Here is a 21,410-nt window from a genome sequence, read left to right as displayed (position 1 = left end):
GTACCTAAACATGACTCAAGCAAACACTAGCACACAATTAAACATCCTCGGGAGGCAATGATAGGAGTCGGGAAAGAGAGGAAGACAATGAGGCAAGTCCATGAAGACAGCCATGGAGGGACTGAAGGCTGCAGCTGTCCAAAGAGAGGCTTCAGGACTTTAGGACACAGGGACAAATTTTCATGCCTGATCTCAGTCTCCTGCATTTACAAAATATCACATACTGATGGCAAGATAGTGAAAGTGAAAGTTAGTTACTCAGTCATGTCCAACCCTGGGAACCCATGGACTGTAGACCGCCAGGCTCCTCTGTCCATGGAGTTCTCCAGGCAAGAATACTGGAGTGGGTTGCCATTCCCTTCTCCAGGGGATCTTCCTAACCCAGGGATCGAACCTGGGTCTCCTGCATTGCAGGCAGATTCTTTACTGTCTGAGCCACCAAAATGCCATACACTGAATGGCAAGAAGTTACCATTAATTTTTACAGGTGTGAGAGTTATATATACACATTTTTTAAGTCTTCATTTAGAGACGGTCACTGAAGTAAAACGACATGACGTCTGCAGGATGAGGGGAGCTTAAGAGTAAAATTTGGAATAATACAACATGACAATCTCTGAAGAAGGAGTGTGCATGGGTGCCAAGTTGCTACAGTTGTGTTTGACTCTTTCTGACTCTATGGACTGTAGCCCACCAGGCTCCTCTGTTCATGGAGTTCTCCAGGCAAGAATACTGGAGTGGGTTGTCATTTCCTCCTCCAAGGGATCTTCCCAACCCAGGGATTGAACTTGCATCTCCTGCAACTGCTGCATTGCAGGCAGATTCTTTACTGCTGAGCCACCAGGGCAGCCCCTAAAGAAGGAGACCTGGCCACAAATCAACCAAAGGGAACCTCAAAAAGTGATTGAAGCCTCTAACCATCTTATTTCATTTTGAGGACATTAAGTGGAGCGACAGCAAAGTCTATGAAAGCAAAATGAATTTCAAAAATAAAATTCTGCCTCTTACGTAAAAAGACACTTTCTACATATTTTAATTCATGCAGAAAAAAAATCAGGACTAATTATACGGGGTATTAACAGATGTGAGTATTAGCAAGGTACACAGGTGAATGAGAGAAGAATTTAAGCAGTGTGAAGACTTGCTCGTTTTCCCACCACTTCTCTCACCCTGGGAGAAAAAATTTCTTAACTATTGATAACCTTTCATTTTGTAACAGAATTGTAAATGTTTATTAATAGGGTGTCTCTGACCTTTTAAATGTAAAAATAGGTTTAGCATCACACCATGAGCAAACCCAGTATCTAGCCTAATTAATAGGGCATGTGACTAACACAAGGACTGAGGTTGAAATTAGAAATGTAGAAGTTCACTCAATAATGAACTTCAATTATTTGCTGGATGATTAGTCTCAATTCTCAACATTCAATCTCAATTCCCCATTCCTAAGTGAACTCTACAGATCTTACCCATAAGAAGAGTCTTCAGGTTCAACTTTAAAAAAAAAAATACATATATACATAAAATACAAAGCTATCAGAAAATCCTCACCAGATACTGAGAATGATTTCCTTATGGCTTGGGAGATTCTGCCAAGATTCCCTTTAAGGTTTACTTAGATGGCACTCAAGGCAGAGTCCCATATGGAATTACTCCCCACACAGGAGCCTGACCTGGGGGAAACTGAAGAAAGCAAAGATTATTTACAAACTCCCAACGCATGGGCTGGTTTACATTTCTCCCACCCTGGATCTAATTCCACTGGTAAATACAGCACATATTAAGTTATAAAGCGTAATTATGAAAAGGCCAAGAAATGCTACAGAGGATCGACCTTCCTGACACTGTGAGGCTGAGGCCAGGGACCAGGGGTGGCTGGACAGGCTGCCGGGGTTGCTGGCACCCAGGAATTATCACCATCACAGAGGGAACCAGAGACAGACTGATGCCAGAAGCGTGTCATTGCTTAAGGACATCTTACAGGAATCATCTGTGTTCTGAGGGACAATCTTACTGTCAAAAAACTTTTGGGCAGTTTTCCCTCATATGGGGAAAATATATAATGTGGGAGTTGCAATAGCCCTCTAAACTCTCCCTGAAGAGTATCCTTGAAAGCAGGCCCTTAAGTAATACAGATAATACTGACACACATAGGTTCTTAGTGGAGTGGGTTTTTGGTTGGCCTTTTATCCAAAGAGGAAGGAAATTTTTCCACGAAGCAAAACAGTATTTAATGGCAATCATGATAAAGTCATACTTTTTGTTCTGGCTCATATCTTGAATATGTTGGTTGAAAAAAATAAGTAGTTTATACTTACTGCTTAACTCACTTGTATTTTTGTTAATTGAGAGAGTCTCAACATTTTTTTTTTCAAACATTATGGAGATCCTGATAGGATAATTTTGCCTGTAGCTTTGCCTGTAGACTTTTCTTGGGATCACATTCATTTAAAAGAAGGATCAGAAAATACACTCCTGGACAGCGCCGAGAGGCCGTATCTGCCGCCGTCCGGCCCTCGCCGCAGCGCCAGTGGCCAGAACCATGCCAGCCGCCGGCTCCGAGCCGCCACGCCCGCCGTCGCCGCCCGCCGCGCAGGAGCAGGGCGCCGAGCCGCGGCCGCCGCCGCCGCACGGGGAGCTGCAGTACCTGGGGCAGATCGAGCACATCCTCCGCTGCGGTTTCCGGAAGGATGACCGCACCGGCACCGGCACCCTGTCGGTGTTCGGGATGCAGGCGCGGTACAACCTGAGAGATGAATTTCCTCTGCTGACAACCAAACGTGTTTTCTGGAAAGGTGTTTTGGAGGAGTTGCTGTGGTTTATCAAGGGATCCACCAACGCTAAGGAACTGTCTTCCAAGGGAGTGAAAATTTGGGATGCCAACGGGTCCCGAGACTTTCTTGACAGCCTGGGCTTCTCCAACAGAGCTGAAGGGGATTTAGGCCCAGTTTATGGCTTCCAGTGGAGGCATTTTGGGGCTGAATACAAAGATATGGATTCAGATTATTCAGGTCAAGGAGTAGATCAACTGCAAAAAGTGATCGACACAATCAAAACCAACCCTAACGACAGAAGAATCATCCTGTGTGCTTGGAATCCAAAAGATCTCCCTCTCATGGCCCTCCCCCCGTGCCACGCCCTCTGCCAGTTCTACGTGGTGAATGGGGAGCTGTCCTGCCAGTTGTACCAGCGGTCGGGAGACATGGGCCTGGGTGTGCCCTTCAACATCGCCAGCTATGCCCTGCTCACCTACATGATTGCACACATCACGGACCTGAAGCCAGGTGACTTTGTACACACTCTGGGAGATGCACATGTTTACCTGAATCACATCGAGCCGCTGAAAACTCAGCTTCAGCGAGAACCAAGGCCTTTCCCCAAGCTCAAAATCCTTCGAAAAGTTGAGAAAATTGATGACTTCAAGGCTGAAGACTTTCAGATTGAAGGCTACAATCCTCACCCGACTATTAAAATGGAAATGGCTGTCTAGAGTGCTTTTAAAGGCGTTGTTTGAAGGATATTTACACCTAGGTAAAAGTTCACTTGGCTCCAAATGCGAAGGATCTAGGTCAAAGCCTGTTAGTGATCTACTGGTTTTTATCCATTAACTTTTAAGAATGTTGCCACTGGCAACTAAGAGCTGTGCTGTTCTCATAGTAATAAAAGGCCTTGGGTTTGGGTGACTCACTGAGGGTGTCTGTACATGTAGTGATTTTGAATAGACAGGAAAGATAATTTATATAAATTCAAATTTCATACTGTTTTAGGAAAATGGTCAGTGCATTTCAAGAATTATATAGAACTATTTCCCCAAATTTGAGCAAGCTGGGTAACACCCATCAGTCATGTTAATGCTTAGTGTGGTTATGAATGTTTCAAGTTTTATTTTGCTACAATAAATGTTCTGCATTTATGTTTTTTAAAAAAAAAAAAAAAAAAAAAAAAAAAAAAAAAAAAATAAAAGAAGGATCAGAAGACTCACTTAGCAGGAAGGCAAAATATGCAAGGATGTAGCAGGCTTGGCCTCTGTCTGCCTAGGACCAGCCATCACATGTCAGTGTGATAATGGAGAATGACCTTAGTACAACCCGAAGACCACGCATCCGGTTACTGGAGTCACCACTAACTGGACTGAAGGAACTATTTTATGCAACCACCATTTAGACCATATTTTTTCACTTATTTATTTATATACATGAAGCAGGTAAACGTAATGTAGTGTTTCGGAGTAAACCCGCCCAGGTTCTACTCTCACCTCCACCACCCACTTCCTTAGCCGTGTCACTGAGTTTCTGAGTCCCTCTGTCTCACTTTCCTCATCAGCGAGGTCGAGTGCACTGGCATTTCTGATGGTCTCCATTCAGACTCCAATGATAATCTGAGCTGGGTTCAATGCCTGGCACATGATGATTCAATAAATGCTTGTCATTTTTATGATGAGCTAAGGAATTTACACTTTCAAAGCACATAAAGAAAATCAGAAACCCTCTCCATCTGATTTTCTAGAAGGTCCTACACGGAGAAAGATTCTGGTGTCTCTCCTATGTGGGGCATATAGCATGGATTCCATAAGTGTTGTGAACTAAATTGGATGTCCAAGTTATTTTGAAATGTAAAGTAAGTGAAAACAATTTGATTTTCAGAAATGGAAGCACTAAAACAAGTACTGAAAGAATCATGTACACAAATACCTGATAAATGCTGTTGTGTTAATGGCAACAATATTTTGTGGTATTTTGTCAAAAAGCTTTGTGAAATAGAAGTACTATTTCCATTGAATTAAAAATATATCATGCAGGTTTGTTGAGCTAACAGTTGACCGTTTCTGGAATGCATGGGTGCTTGCTCAGTTACTTCACTCGTGTCCGACTCTTTGTGACCCCACCAGGCTCCTCTGCCCATGGGATTCTCCAAGCAAGATTACTGGAGTGGATTGCCATGCCCTCCTCAGGGGGATCTTCCTGTCCCATGGATCGAACCTGTGTCTCCTGCGGTTCATGCACTGCAAGCAGATTCTTGACCCCTGTGCCACCAGGGAAGCACCATTTCTGGAATACATCAAGGTAAATTAGAATTCCCTGGAAGGGGAAAAATACCACATTGGGTGCTATGAAAATGAGAAAAAGAGAGAATCACCTGGCAATCTTTTTTATTTGTTTGACTTTAATTTCTAAATTTTAAAAATACCTTGGGTTTCAAAAGAAAAATTATTCAAACTACATTTTTAATGTTTTTAAATTACAGCAAACTAGATAATCTCAATATCATAGGTTTTATTTTCCCTCCTTGGACGTTAAACATGTAACCTATACTCTGAAATTTCTCACTTTATTTTAGCAAAGTGGAGACCAAAATAGTCCCTCTTAAGATGTTCTAATAAAAAAAAAAATTGAGAAAACCTTTTCCAATATCTAATGAAAATCAGATCCATTACTTAATAATTACTGTGCATATGTTTAAGTTTCTATTGCTAGCTCTCTTAAAGTGTGTGTGTGTGTGTGTGTGTGATGCATTCCATGAGAATCTAGTGCTAAAACAATCTTTATTTTTTTACATTGCTAGTCTTCTTGTTGGTGGTCTGTTTTGTCCTACAGAAATTTTTCTTTCAATGAATAGTTCAGACTCAAATTGCATATTGATAACTATATTTTAAACCAAAAAATTCCTCACATAATAAATACATTTTATGCACATTAACTTCAAATTTACTTCAGAAAGCTATTTACAATATAAATAATTATAAATGGGAACACTTTGCAAGATATCATTGACATAACTAATATTTTCTACTTTACATTCCAAAGTAAAAGTTCAAATTACAGACTTATACTACGATGTCACTAAAAACTATACATTGCAAGATGGTATTTGAAATATTGGCAATCAGTATCTTCTTTCACAAATATAATCCTTTTTATAGCGTGTCAGTCAAAAAACAAACAAAATATTTTATCTCTTCTTTGAAGTGCCTGCTCATATGTTTCACTTTTTGAAATATTTCCCTTTGGGGAAAAATAATGGAAAAAAAGTTACAGTATTTCTAAAATTTTTTCCACGCCAATTTTAGTTCTTTTGAAATGTAAACACACCAGAGTTGTTGGGTACAAATTCAAATGTGATTAAATGTGTTCCAGATCAGAAAATTAGGTCAAACTCTCCACTATATAGGCTTATGAAAGCAAAGTCCCATGCAGCAAAACTGCAATAAATAAAATGATAAAGTCTGGTATTAAATTATTCATTAGAATTTCTCATGTGAACCATCAGTTTTTCAGGAGCACAGCAGAATAGAATCTTGTTACTTGTTTTACACTTGTGTTTGTGTGTATATGTATATACACACGTACACAGCCTTTTTACAAACTGTCCTAGAGAAGGAACTCTGAGCAAACCCCTATTTGGATATGAGCACAATCTCACTTTTCAAATTTAGCATTACCCGTAGAACTCTTGTGCACAAGAAATGAGCCCCACACAAAAATTCCCCTCTCCAAGAATATTTTCTATGCATGTGTCCATAGCTGTTCTGTCATTCATTTGACATTTAGCAGGAAAATGAATGTTTTATCTACAATGCATTTCCCAGTAAGAACTAACCAATCGATTTTGCTGTCAAATTCTTATTCACAAAAGCTGACACTGACATGAAAGTTGAATCACTTATTTGGAGAACCACAGGATTCACAATTGTTATTAAATTATTCCGAAAACAAGATGTATCTTTCTGTCCTGTAATCTGAGTGAATGAAGGAACCAAATCTGGGCACTAAAACTTTTAAATCAAAAACAGCACATGGAAATGTAAGCTCTTCCACTGGCCTAGGTAAGTGACCCCCAAACAGCCAAATTCTCAATTTTCCAAATATCAGTGTTCACTGTGTAAGTTCCAAATTCTACTAGCACTAATAGAACCGCACAGAGTATTTTAGTAACATTCAGTTCTTGAAAGAAAGAGAGAGCTACAAAATACCATATCTGCACTCAGAAGGTCTCCTTAGCTGTAGTGTGTTCTATCAAACTTATTTGGTCTAGGTCTTGGGGAAAAAAAAAAATCCTCTCATTTTATTTTAAAATGTCTATGCATATTTCCCAAATGATCTTTTATTGAATTGATTCTCATTCCCCATTAAAAGAGACAAAAAATGAAGGATATTATCCTCTTCTAGAAGAGCCCATTAAAGTCTAGTTTAAGTGGAATTCTCTGCCCAGAGGTAGCATGTGGAAGCAGGGTGTACCAAGAATTAAGAATAGTGCCCAGTGGAAAACTTCTAGCCTTATAAAATATAATCAAGAAAGAATAAATGAGTTTTCTGTATAAATACTGAAGGCAAATCTTTTATTGCATCCTGTCTTTCATATTGAGTGTCACACCAGCCCTGTGTCATATTATCCTATGTCAGGCAATTACAGTTTAGAAAAAGCCAACTCATTATATTCAGCATACTATGTCAAAAAACCTGTGTAACACATCTAAATGTCTGACCTGTAGTGATTGGGATATTAATATTATGCATCCAAAAATAATATGCCAGATCAGTATATTCTCAATAATAGTTTTAACTAAATTTTCCCAAGGAAGATGGGGAAATATTCATTTATTTCTTTGGTCATACAAATCTTTAAGTTAGGTAGGCAGACAAGTAAGATGGGAAATAAACATACTCCTACCATTACTAGAAAGTGTGAGGTTTGTATCTAATGAATTGCTACATATGTACTAGTAATTGGATATAACACATTTTTATGAATCCCCAAAGTGATAGAAAAATCTCACTTCTCTATTTCAACCAATTCTCAACATTTAGCAAAGCTATGAAAATCAAATTTTAAAACTAATTCCAATTTAAGTTTAGTTTTAACTGGGAACATACATATGCACATATAGGTATTATGTTATAAAGCTGCTACCATAAAATTATTGACCTGTAAATTATATAAATGGGTTGTGTAAAACTGGATCAGTCTAGCAAAATTTTAGTCAAGATGTAATTCAGTTAATTCAGTCTTCACTAAAAAATATTAGTTATAATCATTTTAAAGTGCATTACTCTTTCTGATTACCTCCTATTTGTAGAGTTCATATTTTCTTTCATCAATTAACTTTCTTTCATATAAAAATGCCACTGAAATTTCTTTGACAGTGTTTTCTTTCATATCAGTTCACTTTTCTTGATTCTTGAGATTCCATTCCTTTTATATTGATAACATCTGTTCTTACACTTTTGGTAGAACACGTATCCATCAGTAACACCCACCTGTACAGATTTATTTTCCAAAATGCACCATATTCTTGACCTATCTGTGTCTTTGAACCATTTGTCCATCTACAGAATTCAGCAAAAACTTCAGCATTACTGAAACCTTACTTCATGTTGCAAATTGATCAAAAATTCAGTTTAAGTGTTCCAGAGCTTGTATAGTTCAATTTTTAGTTTTTATTATTCTTTGAACATTTTTGAAAGTATACACTGACTGTCTCACTCACTTGCACCTTTTTCATTTACAGCACAAATGTTGCTGCCATACCCAATAACGATTTAATTTTATGTAGCCTCCCTTCTTATGTACAAACAGTATTCATCTCTCAGATTACCATCATTCAGATTGTCACCTGCCTCTGGACTTTCAAATAACTATGTTAAATGATGAAGATATAGTACCAATCCCTGAGTGCTCAAGGTCATGTTCTGCCTTCAGAATGATAAGTAAGTTCTTCCAATATGCCCCACCCCCTTCCATATCACATGAGTTTTAGGCAAGGGACTCTTAGGAAATATTTTCTATGAAATTTCTCTAATCACTTACGTCACTTTGCTTTGATTACTAGAGAATGGTGTATTAAATAAATATTATTTATATTACTTCTCCCTCAGCTTCTACCATCTATACCTTGGCTGAACTAGGAAGTTGACTGCAGCTATAACATGTCTAAAAGAGCCCATGCACCTGCTTGAGCTTCAAAGCATCTAGACCTCTCTCTGAGTGCAGAAAAGTCAGAAAGATGAGCCTTGACAACTCACATCAGATGGTTATCAACTGGTTGACAAGTTCAGTTCCAACAAACCACAGAACCTTGGAACTTTAGAGCTGTCATACAGATAAAGAAATTGGGGCCAGGCATGGTGAGTGCTCCCAAAATAAGTTACAGGCAGGGTCAGAGCTGGAACTCAGAGATCTTGGCATCTAGCCCACATCTTTCTACTGTATCACATGAACCTAAGACCAAGTTTGTTTTCGCTGTTTACAAACAATATGGAAAATGAACACTCTGCCTGTTCCTTCAGTCAGAGAACTGCTCTTGCCCTTTTAGCCACTTGTCCATCAGCACACGCTTTTATCTTAGACTCTCTCCTGAGGCTTTCCACGTGTCACATTTGCACATCTGTGCATTGACATGTGTTCAAACACTTCAGGCAGCTATACGGCTGTCACGTACTACTTCAATGGTTTTCCTTAGTTTTCCTGTTGGCTTTTTTTTTCTCCCACTTATCAGGCTTTTTTCCTGGTGAATTAGTTTGAGTTTTTATTTGGTTAGTTTTATAAGCTCCCAATATGTTGATTACATATGCTGACACTTGTTTGTTTTGAGATATCATTTCATTTTTCTCTGCTTCTGGCCTTGTCCATCTTTACTAACCTATTTCTAATTGGGCACACCAGGCTTTTGATGTGTGTCCCAACACTCAGTGTTTTTACTTAGAAAAACCCTTAACACTATGTCCATGTGATCCTGTTCTTTGTCGAACTCAAAAGTAAGGTGCAAAATCACACTTCCTGATTGCTTATAATGAATACCAGCTGAAAACTTATTCTTGTATTAGATTCAGAGCCATTTCCTTAATTTATGCCTAAACCAAATGATTTGGATGGTTGAAACCACAAAGAAAAACTAGTTTATGAGATGTATCTCCCTCTTCCTTAGTTATTTTGGAAACAGAAATTTCTTTCCAACGGTCTATGTGCTAGGGTTAAGGAAAGTTACCCACTTGGGGTGTACTTATGAAATACAGTCAATACTGTAAAGTATATACAGCAGGTTGTGGATAGTGGTCTGTGTGTACGAAGTTCACTGAATCATTATAATGCATTGTCATCCATCTGTCCTTTCATGTGGTATATATGCTCACTTAATCTACACAAGTATTTTTCAATTCAAAATTTAATCTCACCTGTTTTGCATATAAATAGAGGGGCAAATCTGTGTATTCACTTTAGCTCCATTATCTGTGTATAACCCTGAATGCCAGTGCCCTGTTTTTGATTTCACAAGAACACATGTCAAATACCCAGTAACTTAAATTATCCATTCTAACAATCTGTGGCATTGCAAATGCTGGTAACGGGGCATTAAATGATAAATATGTTTCAGAGATCCTTAAAGAACAAAATATTTTAGAAAAATCATCAGCTTCCATTGGTTATTATAACAGATGTTCCCTTATGTCCTTGTGATGGATCCGGCTGCATCCTTAGATGGGAACTAACATCAAAGTGTGATCCATTACAGCCCAAGGAATAGTTCCTAATGGTTTCACTGTCATATAAGTGCTCCAGGGCATATCCAGTTAATGTGTAAGCATGCTTGTCAAAATACTGCCGATGAGAGCCAAAGCAGTTTGGAGAGATGGCAGGATGGTCTCCTGGTGTCTGATGAGGAGACATATCAGAATGTAGATAATCTTTAGCTAGGATCAAACTGGATTTGGAAATGCGATCCGAATTGGGACTACTTATCCGAGACAGCGCTGTGGGACTGTTGTCGTAGTCATTTTCGTGGGGGCTCAGCATCTTTCCCTCTCTCTGCTGGATGTGGTCACATGGTGAACTGTTGGCAAGAGCCGAGCTGTGGCAGACGTCCCCTGTCGGTGGGGGCTGCTGGTAGCTTGCAAAACAGAGGGAGTGTTTTTTCCCAGCTCCATTAATGGAAGCCAGTTGGTCTGGGGGTGCTTTCCTTAACTGCAATCTGTTCTCCTCTTCTTTAATCATTTGCTGGGTGGCTCTTATCAGAGTTTCGATTTTGCTAGGTTCATGCGGGCTACTCTGAAACTGCTCAGTGCGGTATCGGTCACCTGATTCGCTGGCAGACCCAGGGTCTGGAGAACTGACCACACTCTCTTCATCCCAATGACCTCGCCCTAGAAACCAGAAAAAGTAAAAAAAAGTAAGTGGTCTCAAAATGCACCCCCAAAATTGCAAATGAATTTCTCTTCCCTTGGAGAAGGAAATGGCAACCCACTCCAGTATCTCTGCCAGGATAATTCCATGGACACAAGAGCCTGGAGGGCTACATGGGTCGCAAAGACTCAGACACAACTGAGCGACTTTCACTTTCACTTTTATTTTCCCTATTATAAGAAACCTTATATCTTTCGTTTTTAATATATGCACCAATATTTGAAACAGACGCAGGCACACATGACAGAGTGTCAACATATTGTCCTGGAATTCATAGTTCTTAGTGGCTTTTAAGCGCAGATGAAATTTACAAGTTTTCTAGAAGGTAAACTTTGTTTGAGTGCTGTGAACGCCAACTAGTGAAACAGTAAAGTATGTTTATATTTGTCCATGGATGAATATCCCTGGGACCTGTCTGACTGTAAATAATAAAGAAAATGTGCAACATTTGGTTTATGTTATTTTCTAGAGAAGTGTTCTGTTGATGCTTAGAAAATGCTTTCAATTAAGATTGAGGATGAGGATAATATAGTCTAGACTATTTTCTCAATTTCCACTAAATCACCTAAAATGTTAAAATTGTTATATGTATCTCAAGTAGAGTTACAAAAAGTCTCTAATGTTAGTTTTTAAACTATCTGAGGGTTAAAAATATCTACACATATTCATACATGTGTATGTGTGTATGTTTGAATGGAGATACATATACGTATATATCATCTTTATCAAAAATATAAATATGGTCTTCCTAAATCTAGTGTTAAAAAAAATCTCAGTTTCACACACACATAATCGTATAGAAACTCTGGCATTTTAGATTGCTTCTAAAATAAAGTGAAGAATAAATAAACATTTTAAATGTTAATAATAACCTGTTCTGAAACAAGGAGAGAGATGGACGAAGAGTGCATCCAAACCATTATTCCATAAACTACATTATTCTCCAAATAGTCTGAAGTCAATATAAAAAGAGAGAAGCAGAAAGGGACATATGAAAGCTGAAACTGCTTAATGCAGCAGAGAAGCCCAGGATCACACTAGTCATTGCTTTCCTTGTCCCTTTTTTTCTTATTTTATAGCTAATATTTCCCTCACGACCATGTGGGTTAAGCCAGGATTCTCACTTCACTTCCATTCTTTGGCAAGCAATTACCCTTTGCCCTGGATTTCCATTCCCAGGCTACCAAACTAGAGAAATTAAAAATAAAAGCAGAAAAATAAAAAGCAAAAATGGAAACAAAGCAAAACCATTCATAGAAAACAGTCAGTGCCCAGGTGGTATTTGCAGGAGACTTTTATGGGGAGAACCGCAATGTGCAGCATATTTCTCATTTGAGAGACACAGCAGGAAGAGAAATACCATGGCCATCGGATCAATCTTAGTGTCACTGTCTTTTAACAAAATGAGGAGGGTTTTCAAGACCTGCCTGACCCAAACTTGGAATGGACAGGATGAGGTCTCCTTGAGCAGATTACATTGAAATGGACATAGAAGAGTATTAATAACACTAAAGGTTTTAAGTGCAGCGCCCATTTCTATGTGTTCACAAAGCCATGAAATAATCCCAAGGTCAAAGTCCCCATGGGTTCCACATCTCACTCCATCCTCAACTCACAGAGGATACTGTGGGTTCCTGTGATGGGGTGAAGGGAGCAGTTACTAGCATTTAATGCCTAAAGGACCAGGGAGGTTAAGATACTTGTGACAGTGAGTGATAGGCCATAAAACAAAGGCAGGCCTCCCCAACACCGCCAACACCACCAACAGTGTCCTCATTGAGAAACCCTGCTAAAGGAGCCCCGAGCTACTCCCTGTCCACATCTGAAGCCTCAGAATACAGAAGAAATTTAAATGCATACAGACTACACGTTAGTAGGAATAGACTTAATTCATTTTAACTTAATTTTTTTACTTTTTTTTAAAACTGTTAAAATGGGAATCATGTTTACTCGCCTGTCCAAAATAAATGGATTAAGAAAACATCAGTGAAATCAATACTCTTCAAAAGAGCGGATTTGGTTCTTAAGATCCCATTGGTTGGAGCTTCTGATCTGTAAATTCCGAGGAGAAAACTCACTGGGTGGGGTTCACTCCAGGGTCCAACCTAGACTAAGACAACCCTGCCCAGAGATGCCAGGCTGCGCGTCGGGAGTCTGGAGCTCGCCCTTACCGTGGATCCTGTGCACCGAGGCGATGTGAGGCATGCTGCTCTCATAGGCTTCTCTGCTCTCCGGGGAGGCCTTGGTCAGGGGCAAGGCTGCGCGAGAGCCCCACCAGGGCTCCCTCCCCGCCTGCGGCGCTCCCAGGAAGTACCTGCCTGCCTCACACCGGCCGCCCTCGCAGGCCTGGGTGTGGAAATGCCTCTCCTCCACCAGCCTGGAGTGGTCGAGCGCGAAGCCGTAGCAGAGGGAGCCGCGGTCCGAGAACTGCCTGTAGGCGCACGAGGCGTCGTGCTGGGAGCCCGGCCGGTCCGCGGGGTCCAGGAGCTGCGGGGAGGCCGCGTCCGTCAGGGGGCTGCCGCCCCACTGGCTCTCGTGATCTGATTCCGATCTTTCCGTGGGAAATCCGGAGTACTGAAACCGAGAGGGCGAGAAAAGAACATTAAAAAAAGGGCCCCAAGGTCTGAAAGCATCCTTCCGGTCATACTGGGCTCTAGCGCCAGGCTGGGCGCCCCTGACTCGGATCACCCAAGTCAGTCGCGGTACCGCGAAGAAAATCCTTTAGACCGCTGGAAGGAGGAGATAAAACTAACAAACACGGACTGAACTAAATGCCAGGCACTGCCGGACGCGCTTCCCGTGAATTACTCGACATAATTCTTACAAGCGCTGCAGTGAAAATATTTGTTGTTGTTTAGTCGCTAAGTCGGGTACAACTCTTTTGGGACCACTGGACTGTAGCCCGCCAGGCTCCTCTGTCCATGGGATTCTCCAGGGAAGAACACCAGAGTGGGTTGCCATTTCCTTCTCCAGGGGATCTCCCCGTCCCAGAGATGGAACCCACATTTCCTGCATTGCCAGATGGATTCTTTACAGCTGGGTCACCAGGGAATCCCAAGTAGAGATATTAGTAACCCATTAAACGGGTAGGTAAGCTAAAGCTCTAGGAGGGTAAATGACTTGCCCACGACGGCAGGGTTAGCAGCCGGCAGAGCCAGAATTCAAACCCAAGTTCTCCACTGCTACACAAATGGTAGCGTCGAGTCCAAGAAAGCACCATATTTTTAAAAAACATTTATTTATATAATTGGCTGTGCCCCCGTGTTTGCTGTGGCAGACAGAGCTTTAGCCATAGGACCACCAGAGGAAGTCCTGAGAGCACCATATTTTACTCCTGTTGGCTTTTCACATTTTTTCTTACATAAAAAACAAAACAAAAGCAAGGTTTAAGGCTTCACACTGGACTGGTAACTCTCTGAGAGACATGCTGGATACAGGGTGAGGTAGTTAATAAATGCTTAACCTAATTCAGTCTCAATGTGACTTTGGGGAAGTCTTGTTCCATATAAGTTATCCTAGTTCACTAGGATGTGTTTCTTGCTTTCTAAAGTGAAACTTCAAATATGCACAGGCTCGTCAGGATAACATAGCTGCAGGCAAGGCTGCACCTCTGCGGAATCACACTGCTCACCTCTTGCCAGAGTATTTGGTCAGGTGCTTTAAAGAAAACATAAAAGGCCAGAGGACCTCCCCAGGAGGTAGGTTCAGTTTGAGGTTCCTCAAGAGCCATTAATATCAGCAATATAATCATTTCTACCAGTTTTTGGTCACCTAATGCTAAACACAATTCTTGGTACCATAGAGAGATTACCTGCTATAATAATAGATGCTATTTATTGGGAACTTACTGTGTGCCCAGCAATATGCTAACCCTAACCACTCACAATATATTATATAAATGAATCCTTAAAGCCACCTGGACAGTAACATAGCTCCATTTTATAGATGAGGACACTGAGTTTTAATAAGATGCCACAGCCATCCCACAGTCTATCTGGTTTCAAAGTCTGGTTTTATTCTTCCATGGTAAGGAAGAGAGGAGAAAGAAAGGATTTAATGTTAGAGAGATTACCAGAAAAGTGGCTGAAACGGCTTTATAGGTTCAGGAATCAAAATACAAGTCCAGTTTGCATTTTCTTTCTCACCCCCAAGAAGGAGGGATGGGTATGTGTGGTGGGGCGCGGGTAAGGTGGGAAGGAGCTTGTGCAGGGGGTAGGGATGGGGGAGGCACAGGGACAGAAGAAATTCCCAGGCTCTGTTGTCCTTCTTGTCACATGCTGGTTGAGCAAATGTGATCCCTGATGAGGGCTTCTCAGAACAAGCCAAACTCTCCCTTTTCTCCTAGGCCCACCCTGAACAGAAGAAAGAATCCCAGCCCTCCCCAATTCTGTGCAAACAGGCAGCTCCACCAGGGAGATGAGGTGCAGAGGTTCCTCTGGGGCAACTCCATAGCACCCTGATAAATACAGCATACTCAGGACAGAGTTCCAGGTGATTCCAGGGTCAAGATTTTTCCATGGCTATTTCTAATGTTAATTTAATTATTTTCTGAATGTGCATATGGACCATCACCATATTCCATCAAGACAAAAAAACAGAAAATTGAACTTCGTTCTTGCAGGCCTGTAGGGTGGACATATCACAGCACCCCAAGCTCCATTTCTCCTACTCACGCCCCCACCTGCCCTCTGGCTTTTCTCCCCTTGAACGCCAGCCTCTCATTTCAGCAAGCGGGGGCTGCCACCCTCTCTCCTGACTGAGTGGGGACCAGCATGCTCTCCATTTGCCCTCTGGTAGCACCATCCACATGCTTGCTAGGAAAAAAATTCAAGATCGTCGGTACTATTCCACACTAGGAATTGCCCAGACTCTGCTTGTTTTTGTAAAAGTATAAACCAGGCCTATTTCTGAAGTGCTCCAGTCAAGACTTTTGAGCCCTGCTGAGAGGAGGAAAAGCCTTCCCTGAGTGTATATGGGAAAGTGCTGTTGGCGCAGCAGAGGAGAACATTCTGCCCTTCACTGACAAAGAAAATTCAACACGAGGCAACCCTGGCGTACGTGAGGTACACATTTCAAGAGCACCTGAAGAAGAATTTGACAGAGAAGCCTCTTGTCGATAATCGGGAAACCACAGCAGCGCGCGCACTGACCTTCAAGCAGGCGGGAGCTGGGTGGTTCAGCTAGCCTGAGCCCTCCCACTGCGCTAGAGGTATGGGGGGAAAGCCAAGCCGTCAGCCTTTGTCTTATAAGGCCTATAAACTTGAGCCTGCGTACACCATCCAAACTGGGAGCCGTGGACTTCCCTGGTGTTCAGTGGCTAAGACTCCGCATTGCCTCTGCAGGGGGCACCAGTTTGATTCCTGGTGGGAAATTAAGATTCCCCCATGGGCCAAAAAAAAAAAAAAAAGTCCCCCAAAACAAAAAACTGTGAGCCATGTCCACCCTTTAAAACAGACCATACTTCGTTAACACTACAGCCCTGTAACTTGATCCGAAGTAGCTCAGTTGTTCATGACATGTTTGAGGAAAGAGAGAGGGCAGAAAGGGAGGCAGGCAGCCAGGCAGCATAAGCCGCCTGTGAATGGGCGCCACAGACGAAGACCCCTGGTCTCCCTGGCACCTGCATTTGCTACTTAGCCACATGTACAGTCACAGGCAACTGATTTAACTTCTTGTGTCCCAACAGGATAAGCTGAACCAGGGTTGGGGCCATTTAATGGAAGAGGCCCTAAGAACAGGGAGCCAGGAGACTTGGTTCCAGATCCATTCTCGATAGTAACTCTCAGGGTGTGTATGCGTACTGAGTCGCTTCGGTTGTATCCAACTCTTTACATCCCTGTGGACCACAGCCCACCAGGGTAACCTAGGGAAAATCTATCTTTCTTAGCCTCAGCTGTAGAATGACATATCAGGTTAGGTTAGTCCTTGAACTTTTCTTCCTGCTCTAATATTCTTTATGATAAAAAAATTATTTGGTATCCTTTTAAGTGTTGAAACACATGATCCCTATGCCTGTTCCTATATTGCACTTATTTGAAGTAGATAATTAGAACTATAATATAAATCCAAGAAGTTTTGTTTTCATGGTTATAAGAAGAAGGCTATTATGTCAGTCATAATTTTGCTATAATGTTAATTTCCCTCCAAGTATCTCATGACACAAATTTTATAGGTATTATGAGGACTTTAGGTCAATAAATCATTCCATTCTAGAGGCTTCTGAGTAGGAAGGATAATAGCATCCATTTGAATCTGCATCTCTTCACACATCCTCCCTCAAGAAATGATAAGGTTATCAGTTCAGTTCAGTTTAGTCGCTCAGTCATGTCCAACTCTTTGTGACCCCATGAACCGCAGCACGCCAGGTCTCCCTGTCCATCACCAACTGCCGGAGTCCACCCAAATCCATGTCCATCGAGTCGGTGATACCATCCAACCATCTCATCCTCTGTCATCCCCTTCTCCTCCTGCCCTCAGTCTTTCCCAGCATCAGGGTCTTTTCAAATGAGTCAACCCTTTGCATCAGGTGGCCAAAGTATTGGAGTTTCAGCTTCACCATCAGTCCTTCCAATGAACATTCAGGACTGATTTCCTTTAGGATGGACTGCTTGGATCTCCTTGCAGTCCAAGGGACTCTCAAGAGTCTTCTCCAACACCACAGTTCAAAAGCATTAACTCTTCAGCGCTTAGCTTTCTTTATAGGCCAACTCTCACATCCATACATGGCCACTGGAAAAACCATAGCCTTGACTAGATGGACCTTTGTTGGCAAAGTAATGTCTCTGCTTTTTAATATGCTGTCTAGGTTGGTCCTAACTTTCCTTCCAAGGAGTAAGCATCTTTTAATTTCATGGCTGCAATCACCATCTGCAGTGATTTTCAAGGAGCACAAATTAAACTTCACATGACCTATGCTATCAGCATTACTAGGAGGCAAGGAATATGCCAAATTTCAAATTACTTTTAAGTGAAAAAAACAAAGTCCAACAGCAGTTGCTGTGAGCCTGTGAGTACAGAGAGTAGGGTACAGAGAGGTTTAAGAGACTATGTGAAAAAAAGAAAGAGCGTGTGGAAAGAGAGAAAGGAATTGAGGACATAGGAAAAATGAAGAAAATTATCCTCAGAAAGAAAGAGCTCCATAAATGCCAAAATATGAATGCAAGTCAATATTTAGTAGCTCATAGCACTGGCCACAGGTAAGGAACTCAAAATCAAGCTAAATCCAGAACTCCCAAACTCAACAATAAAACACTAAAATATGTAAAAGACAAGAAGAGACGTTTCACCCAGTAGATAAAGAGATGACAAATAATCACATGATGGAAAATTCAAACAACTAAGAAATATTGCCACATACCTATTAGACTGGCTAAAATAAAAAAAAAAAATAGTGACACTACCAAATGACAATACAAAGATGAAGAAAAACTGGCTCAGTCATGCAATGCTGATAGGAATGTAAAATGATATAGCCCCTCTGGAAAACAGCTTAGAAGTTTCTAAAAAACCTAAATGTGCAACAGCTATATGCAAAACTGGGCACTTTTTCCAGATAAATGACAATTATATTCATTTAAAAACCGATACATGAATGTTTATGGCAGCATTTTTCCCCACTCCCAGGTCCTCTGTAACTGTTCTTTTTCTTTTTAAAATTATTTTTAATTGTGGTAAAATACACATAAGAGGTACCCCATGTCCAAGGGCGGAGAAGCCCTAGCAGGATGGTAGGTGCAGGAGCGGCGCTTCGGTGCTCGAGCGACTGTGAGGAGATACCTCACGTCCAAGGACAAAGGAGAAGCTCCAGCAAGATGGTAGGGGGCGAAATTGCCTTTAGAATCAAACCCCATACCTGCCAGAAATGGTCAGAGGGCTCAAACCAACCTTGTGCGCACCAGGACCCAGAGACCCCACAGAGGCTGAGACAGAACTGTGTCCTGAGTGTCTCCTGAGGAGGTTCAGGTCAGCGGTGGGCTGCCGCAGGGACAGGGAATCTGGGTGCAGCAGACCCGGGTGTGGCATAAGCCCTCTTGGAGGAGGTTGCCATTAACCCCACCATAGAGCCGCCAGAACTTACACAACTGGGAAACAGACTCTTGGAGGGCACAAACAGAACCTTGTGCACCAGGACCCAGGAGAAAGGAGCAGTGACCCCACAAGAGACTGACCCAGGCTTGCCTGTGAGTGTCCAGGAGTCTCCGGCAGAGGTGTGGGTCGGTGGTGGCCCGCTGCAGGGCTGGGGGCACTGAGTGTAACAGTGCATGCATGCACCTTCTGAAGGAGGTCCCCATTATCTTCATCACCTCCACCATAGTGTGGCCTCAGGTAAATAATAGGGAGGGAACACAGCCCCACCCATCAACAGAAAATTAGATTAAAGATTTACTGAACATGGCCCCGCCCATCAGAACAAGACCCAGTTTCCCTCTCAGTCACTCTCTCCCATCAGGAAGCTTCCATAAGCCTCTCACCCTTCTCCATTGGAGGGCAGACAGACTGAAAACCACGATCACAGGAAACTAACCAAACTGATCACATGAACCACAGCCTTGTCTAACTCAGTGAAACTATGAGCCATGCTGTGTAGGGCCACACAAAACAGACGGGTCATGGTGGAGAGGTCTGACAGAATGTGGTCCACTGGAGAAGGGAATGGCAAACCACTTCAGTATTCTTGCCTTGAGAACCCCAGGAACAGCATGTAAAGGCAAAAAGATAGGACACTGAAAGATGAACTCCCCAGGTTGGTAGGTGCCCATGATGCTACTGGAGAGGGTGGAGAAATAACTCCAGAAACAATGGCAAGGGTGAACATCCATATTTTAGGAATAAGAGAACTAAAATGGACTGGAATGGCTGAATGGAACTCAGATGACCATTATATCTACTACTGTGGGCAATCCCTTAGAAGAAATGGAGTAGCCATCATGGTCAACAAAAGAGTCTGAAATGCATGACCTGGATGCAATCTCAAAAACAACATAATGATCTCTGTTTGTTTGCAAGGCAAACCATTCAATATCACAGTAATCCAAGTCTATGACCCGACTCCAAATGCTGAAGAAGCTGAAGTTGAACGGTTCTATGAAGCCCTACAAGATCGTCTAGAACTAACACCCCCAAAAAATGTCCTTTACATTATAGGGGACTGGAATGCAAAAGTTAGGGAGTCAAGAAATACCTGGAGTAACAGGCAAATTTGGCCTTGGAGTACAGAATGAAGCAGGGCAAAGGCTAATAAAGTTTTGCTAAGAGAATGCACTGGTCATAGCAAACACCCTCTTCTAACAACACAAGAGAAGACTCTACACATGGACATCACCAGATGGTCGACACTGAAATCAGATTGATTATATTCTTTGCAGCAAAGATGGAAAAGCTGTATACAGTCAGCCAAAACAAGACCGGGAGCTGACTCTGGCACAGACAATGAACTTCTTATTGCCAAATTCAGACTTAAATTGAAGAAAGTAGGGAAAACCACTAGACCATTCAGGCATGGCCTAAATCAAATCCCTTACGATTATACAATGGAAGTGACAAATAGATTCAAGGGATTAGATCTGATAGACAGAGTGCCTGAAGAACTATGGACGGAGGGTTCATGACATTGTATAGGAGGCAGGGATCAAGACCATCCCCAAGGAAAAGAAATGCAAAAAAGGCAAAATGGTTGTCTGAGGAGGTCCTACGAATAGCTGTTAGAAGAAGATAAGTGAAAAGCAAAGGAGAAAATGAAAGATATACCCATTTGAATGGCGAGTTCCAAAGAATAGCAAGGAGAGTTAAGAAAGCCTTCCTAACTGATCAATGCAAAGAAATAGAGGAAAACAATAGAATGGGAAAGTCTATAGATCTCTTCAAGAAAATTAGAGACACCAAGGGAACATTTCACGCAAAGATGGGCTCAATAAAGGACAGAAATGGTATGGACCTAATAGAAGCAGAAGAGAATAAGAAGAGGTGGCAAGAATACACAGACGAACTGTACAAAAAAGATCTTCATACCCAGATAATCACAATGGTGTGATCACCAACCTAGAGCCAGACATCCTAGAATGATAAGTCAAGTGGGCCTTAGGAAGCTTCACTACAACAAAGCTAGTAGATGTGATGGAATTCCAGTTGTGCTATTTCAAATCCTAAAACATGATGCTGTGAAAGTGCTGCACTCAATATGCCAGCATTTTGGGAAAACTCAGCAGTGGCCACAGGACTGGAAAAGGTCAGTTTTT

The 21,410-nt window shown here is 41.7% G+C and overlaps 2 protein-coding genes across 2 annotated transcripts in view; one reads left to right on the top strand and one right to left on the bottom strand.

Moving 5' to 3' along the window:
- Window positions 1-2,469: 2,469 nt before the first annotated feature.
- On the top strand, window positions 2,470-3,911 carry LOC136150723 (thymidylate synthase). Its single transcript, XM_065911420.1, has one exon. The coding sequence runs from the start codon at window positions 2,543-2,545 to the stop codon at window positions 3,488-3,490; it is 948 nt and encodes a 315-aa protein (XP_065767492.1). The 5' UTR covers window positions 2,470-2,542; the 3' UTR covers window positions 3,491-3,911.
- Window positions 3,912-5,297: 1,386 nt separating this feature from the next.
- SIM1 (SIM bHLH transcription factor 1) overlaps window positions 5,298-21,410 on the bottom strand; it is a 74,613-nt gene continuing 58,500 nt past the window's right edge. The window contains exons 11-12 of the mRNA XM_065911621.1: window positions 13,347-13,749; window positions 5,298-11,135 (exon numbers count right to left, since the gene is read on the bottom strand). Of these exons, the coding sequence (XP_065767693.1) occupies window positions 10,405-11,135; window positions 13,347-13,749 (1,134 nt within the window). The 3' untranslated portion in view covers window positions 5,298-10,404. The remainder of the gene's footprint in view (window positions 11,136-13,346; window positions 13,750-21,410) is intronic.

This window comes from Muntiacus reevesi, chromosome 19 (assembly GCF_963930625.1).
Source record: "Muntiacus reevesi chromosome 19, mMunRee1.1, whole genome shotgun sequence".
NCBI classification, from domain to species: domain Eukaryota; kingdom Metazoa; phylum Chordata; class Mammalia; order Artiodactyla; family Cervidae; genus Muntiacus; species Muntiacus reevesi.
This window is presented reverse-complemented; position numbering and strand designations above follow the sequence as displayed.

Excerpts from the sequence above, each read along its gene's own strand:
- LOC136150723 (XM_065911420.1), top strand. The coding sequence starts at position 2,543 with ATGCCAGCCGCCGGCTCCGAGCCGCCACGCCCGCCGTCGCCGCCCGCC.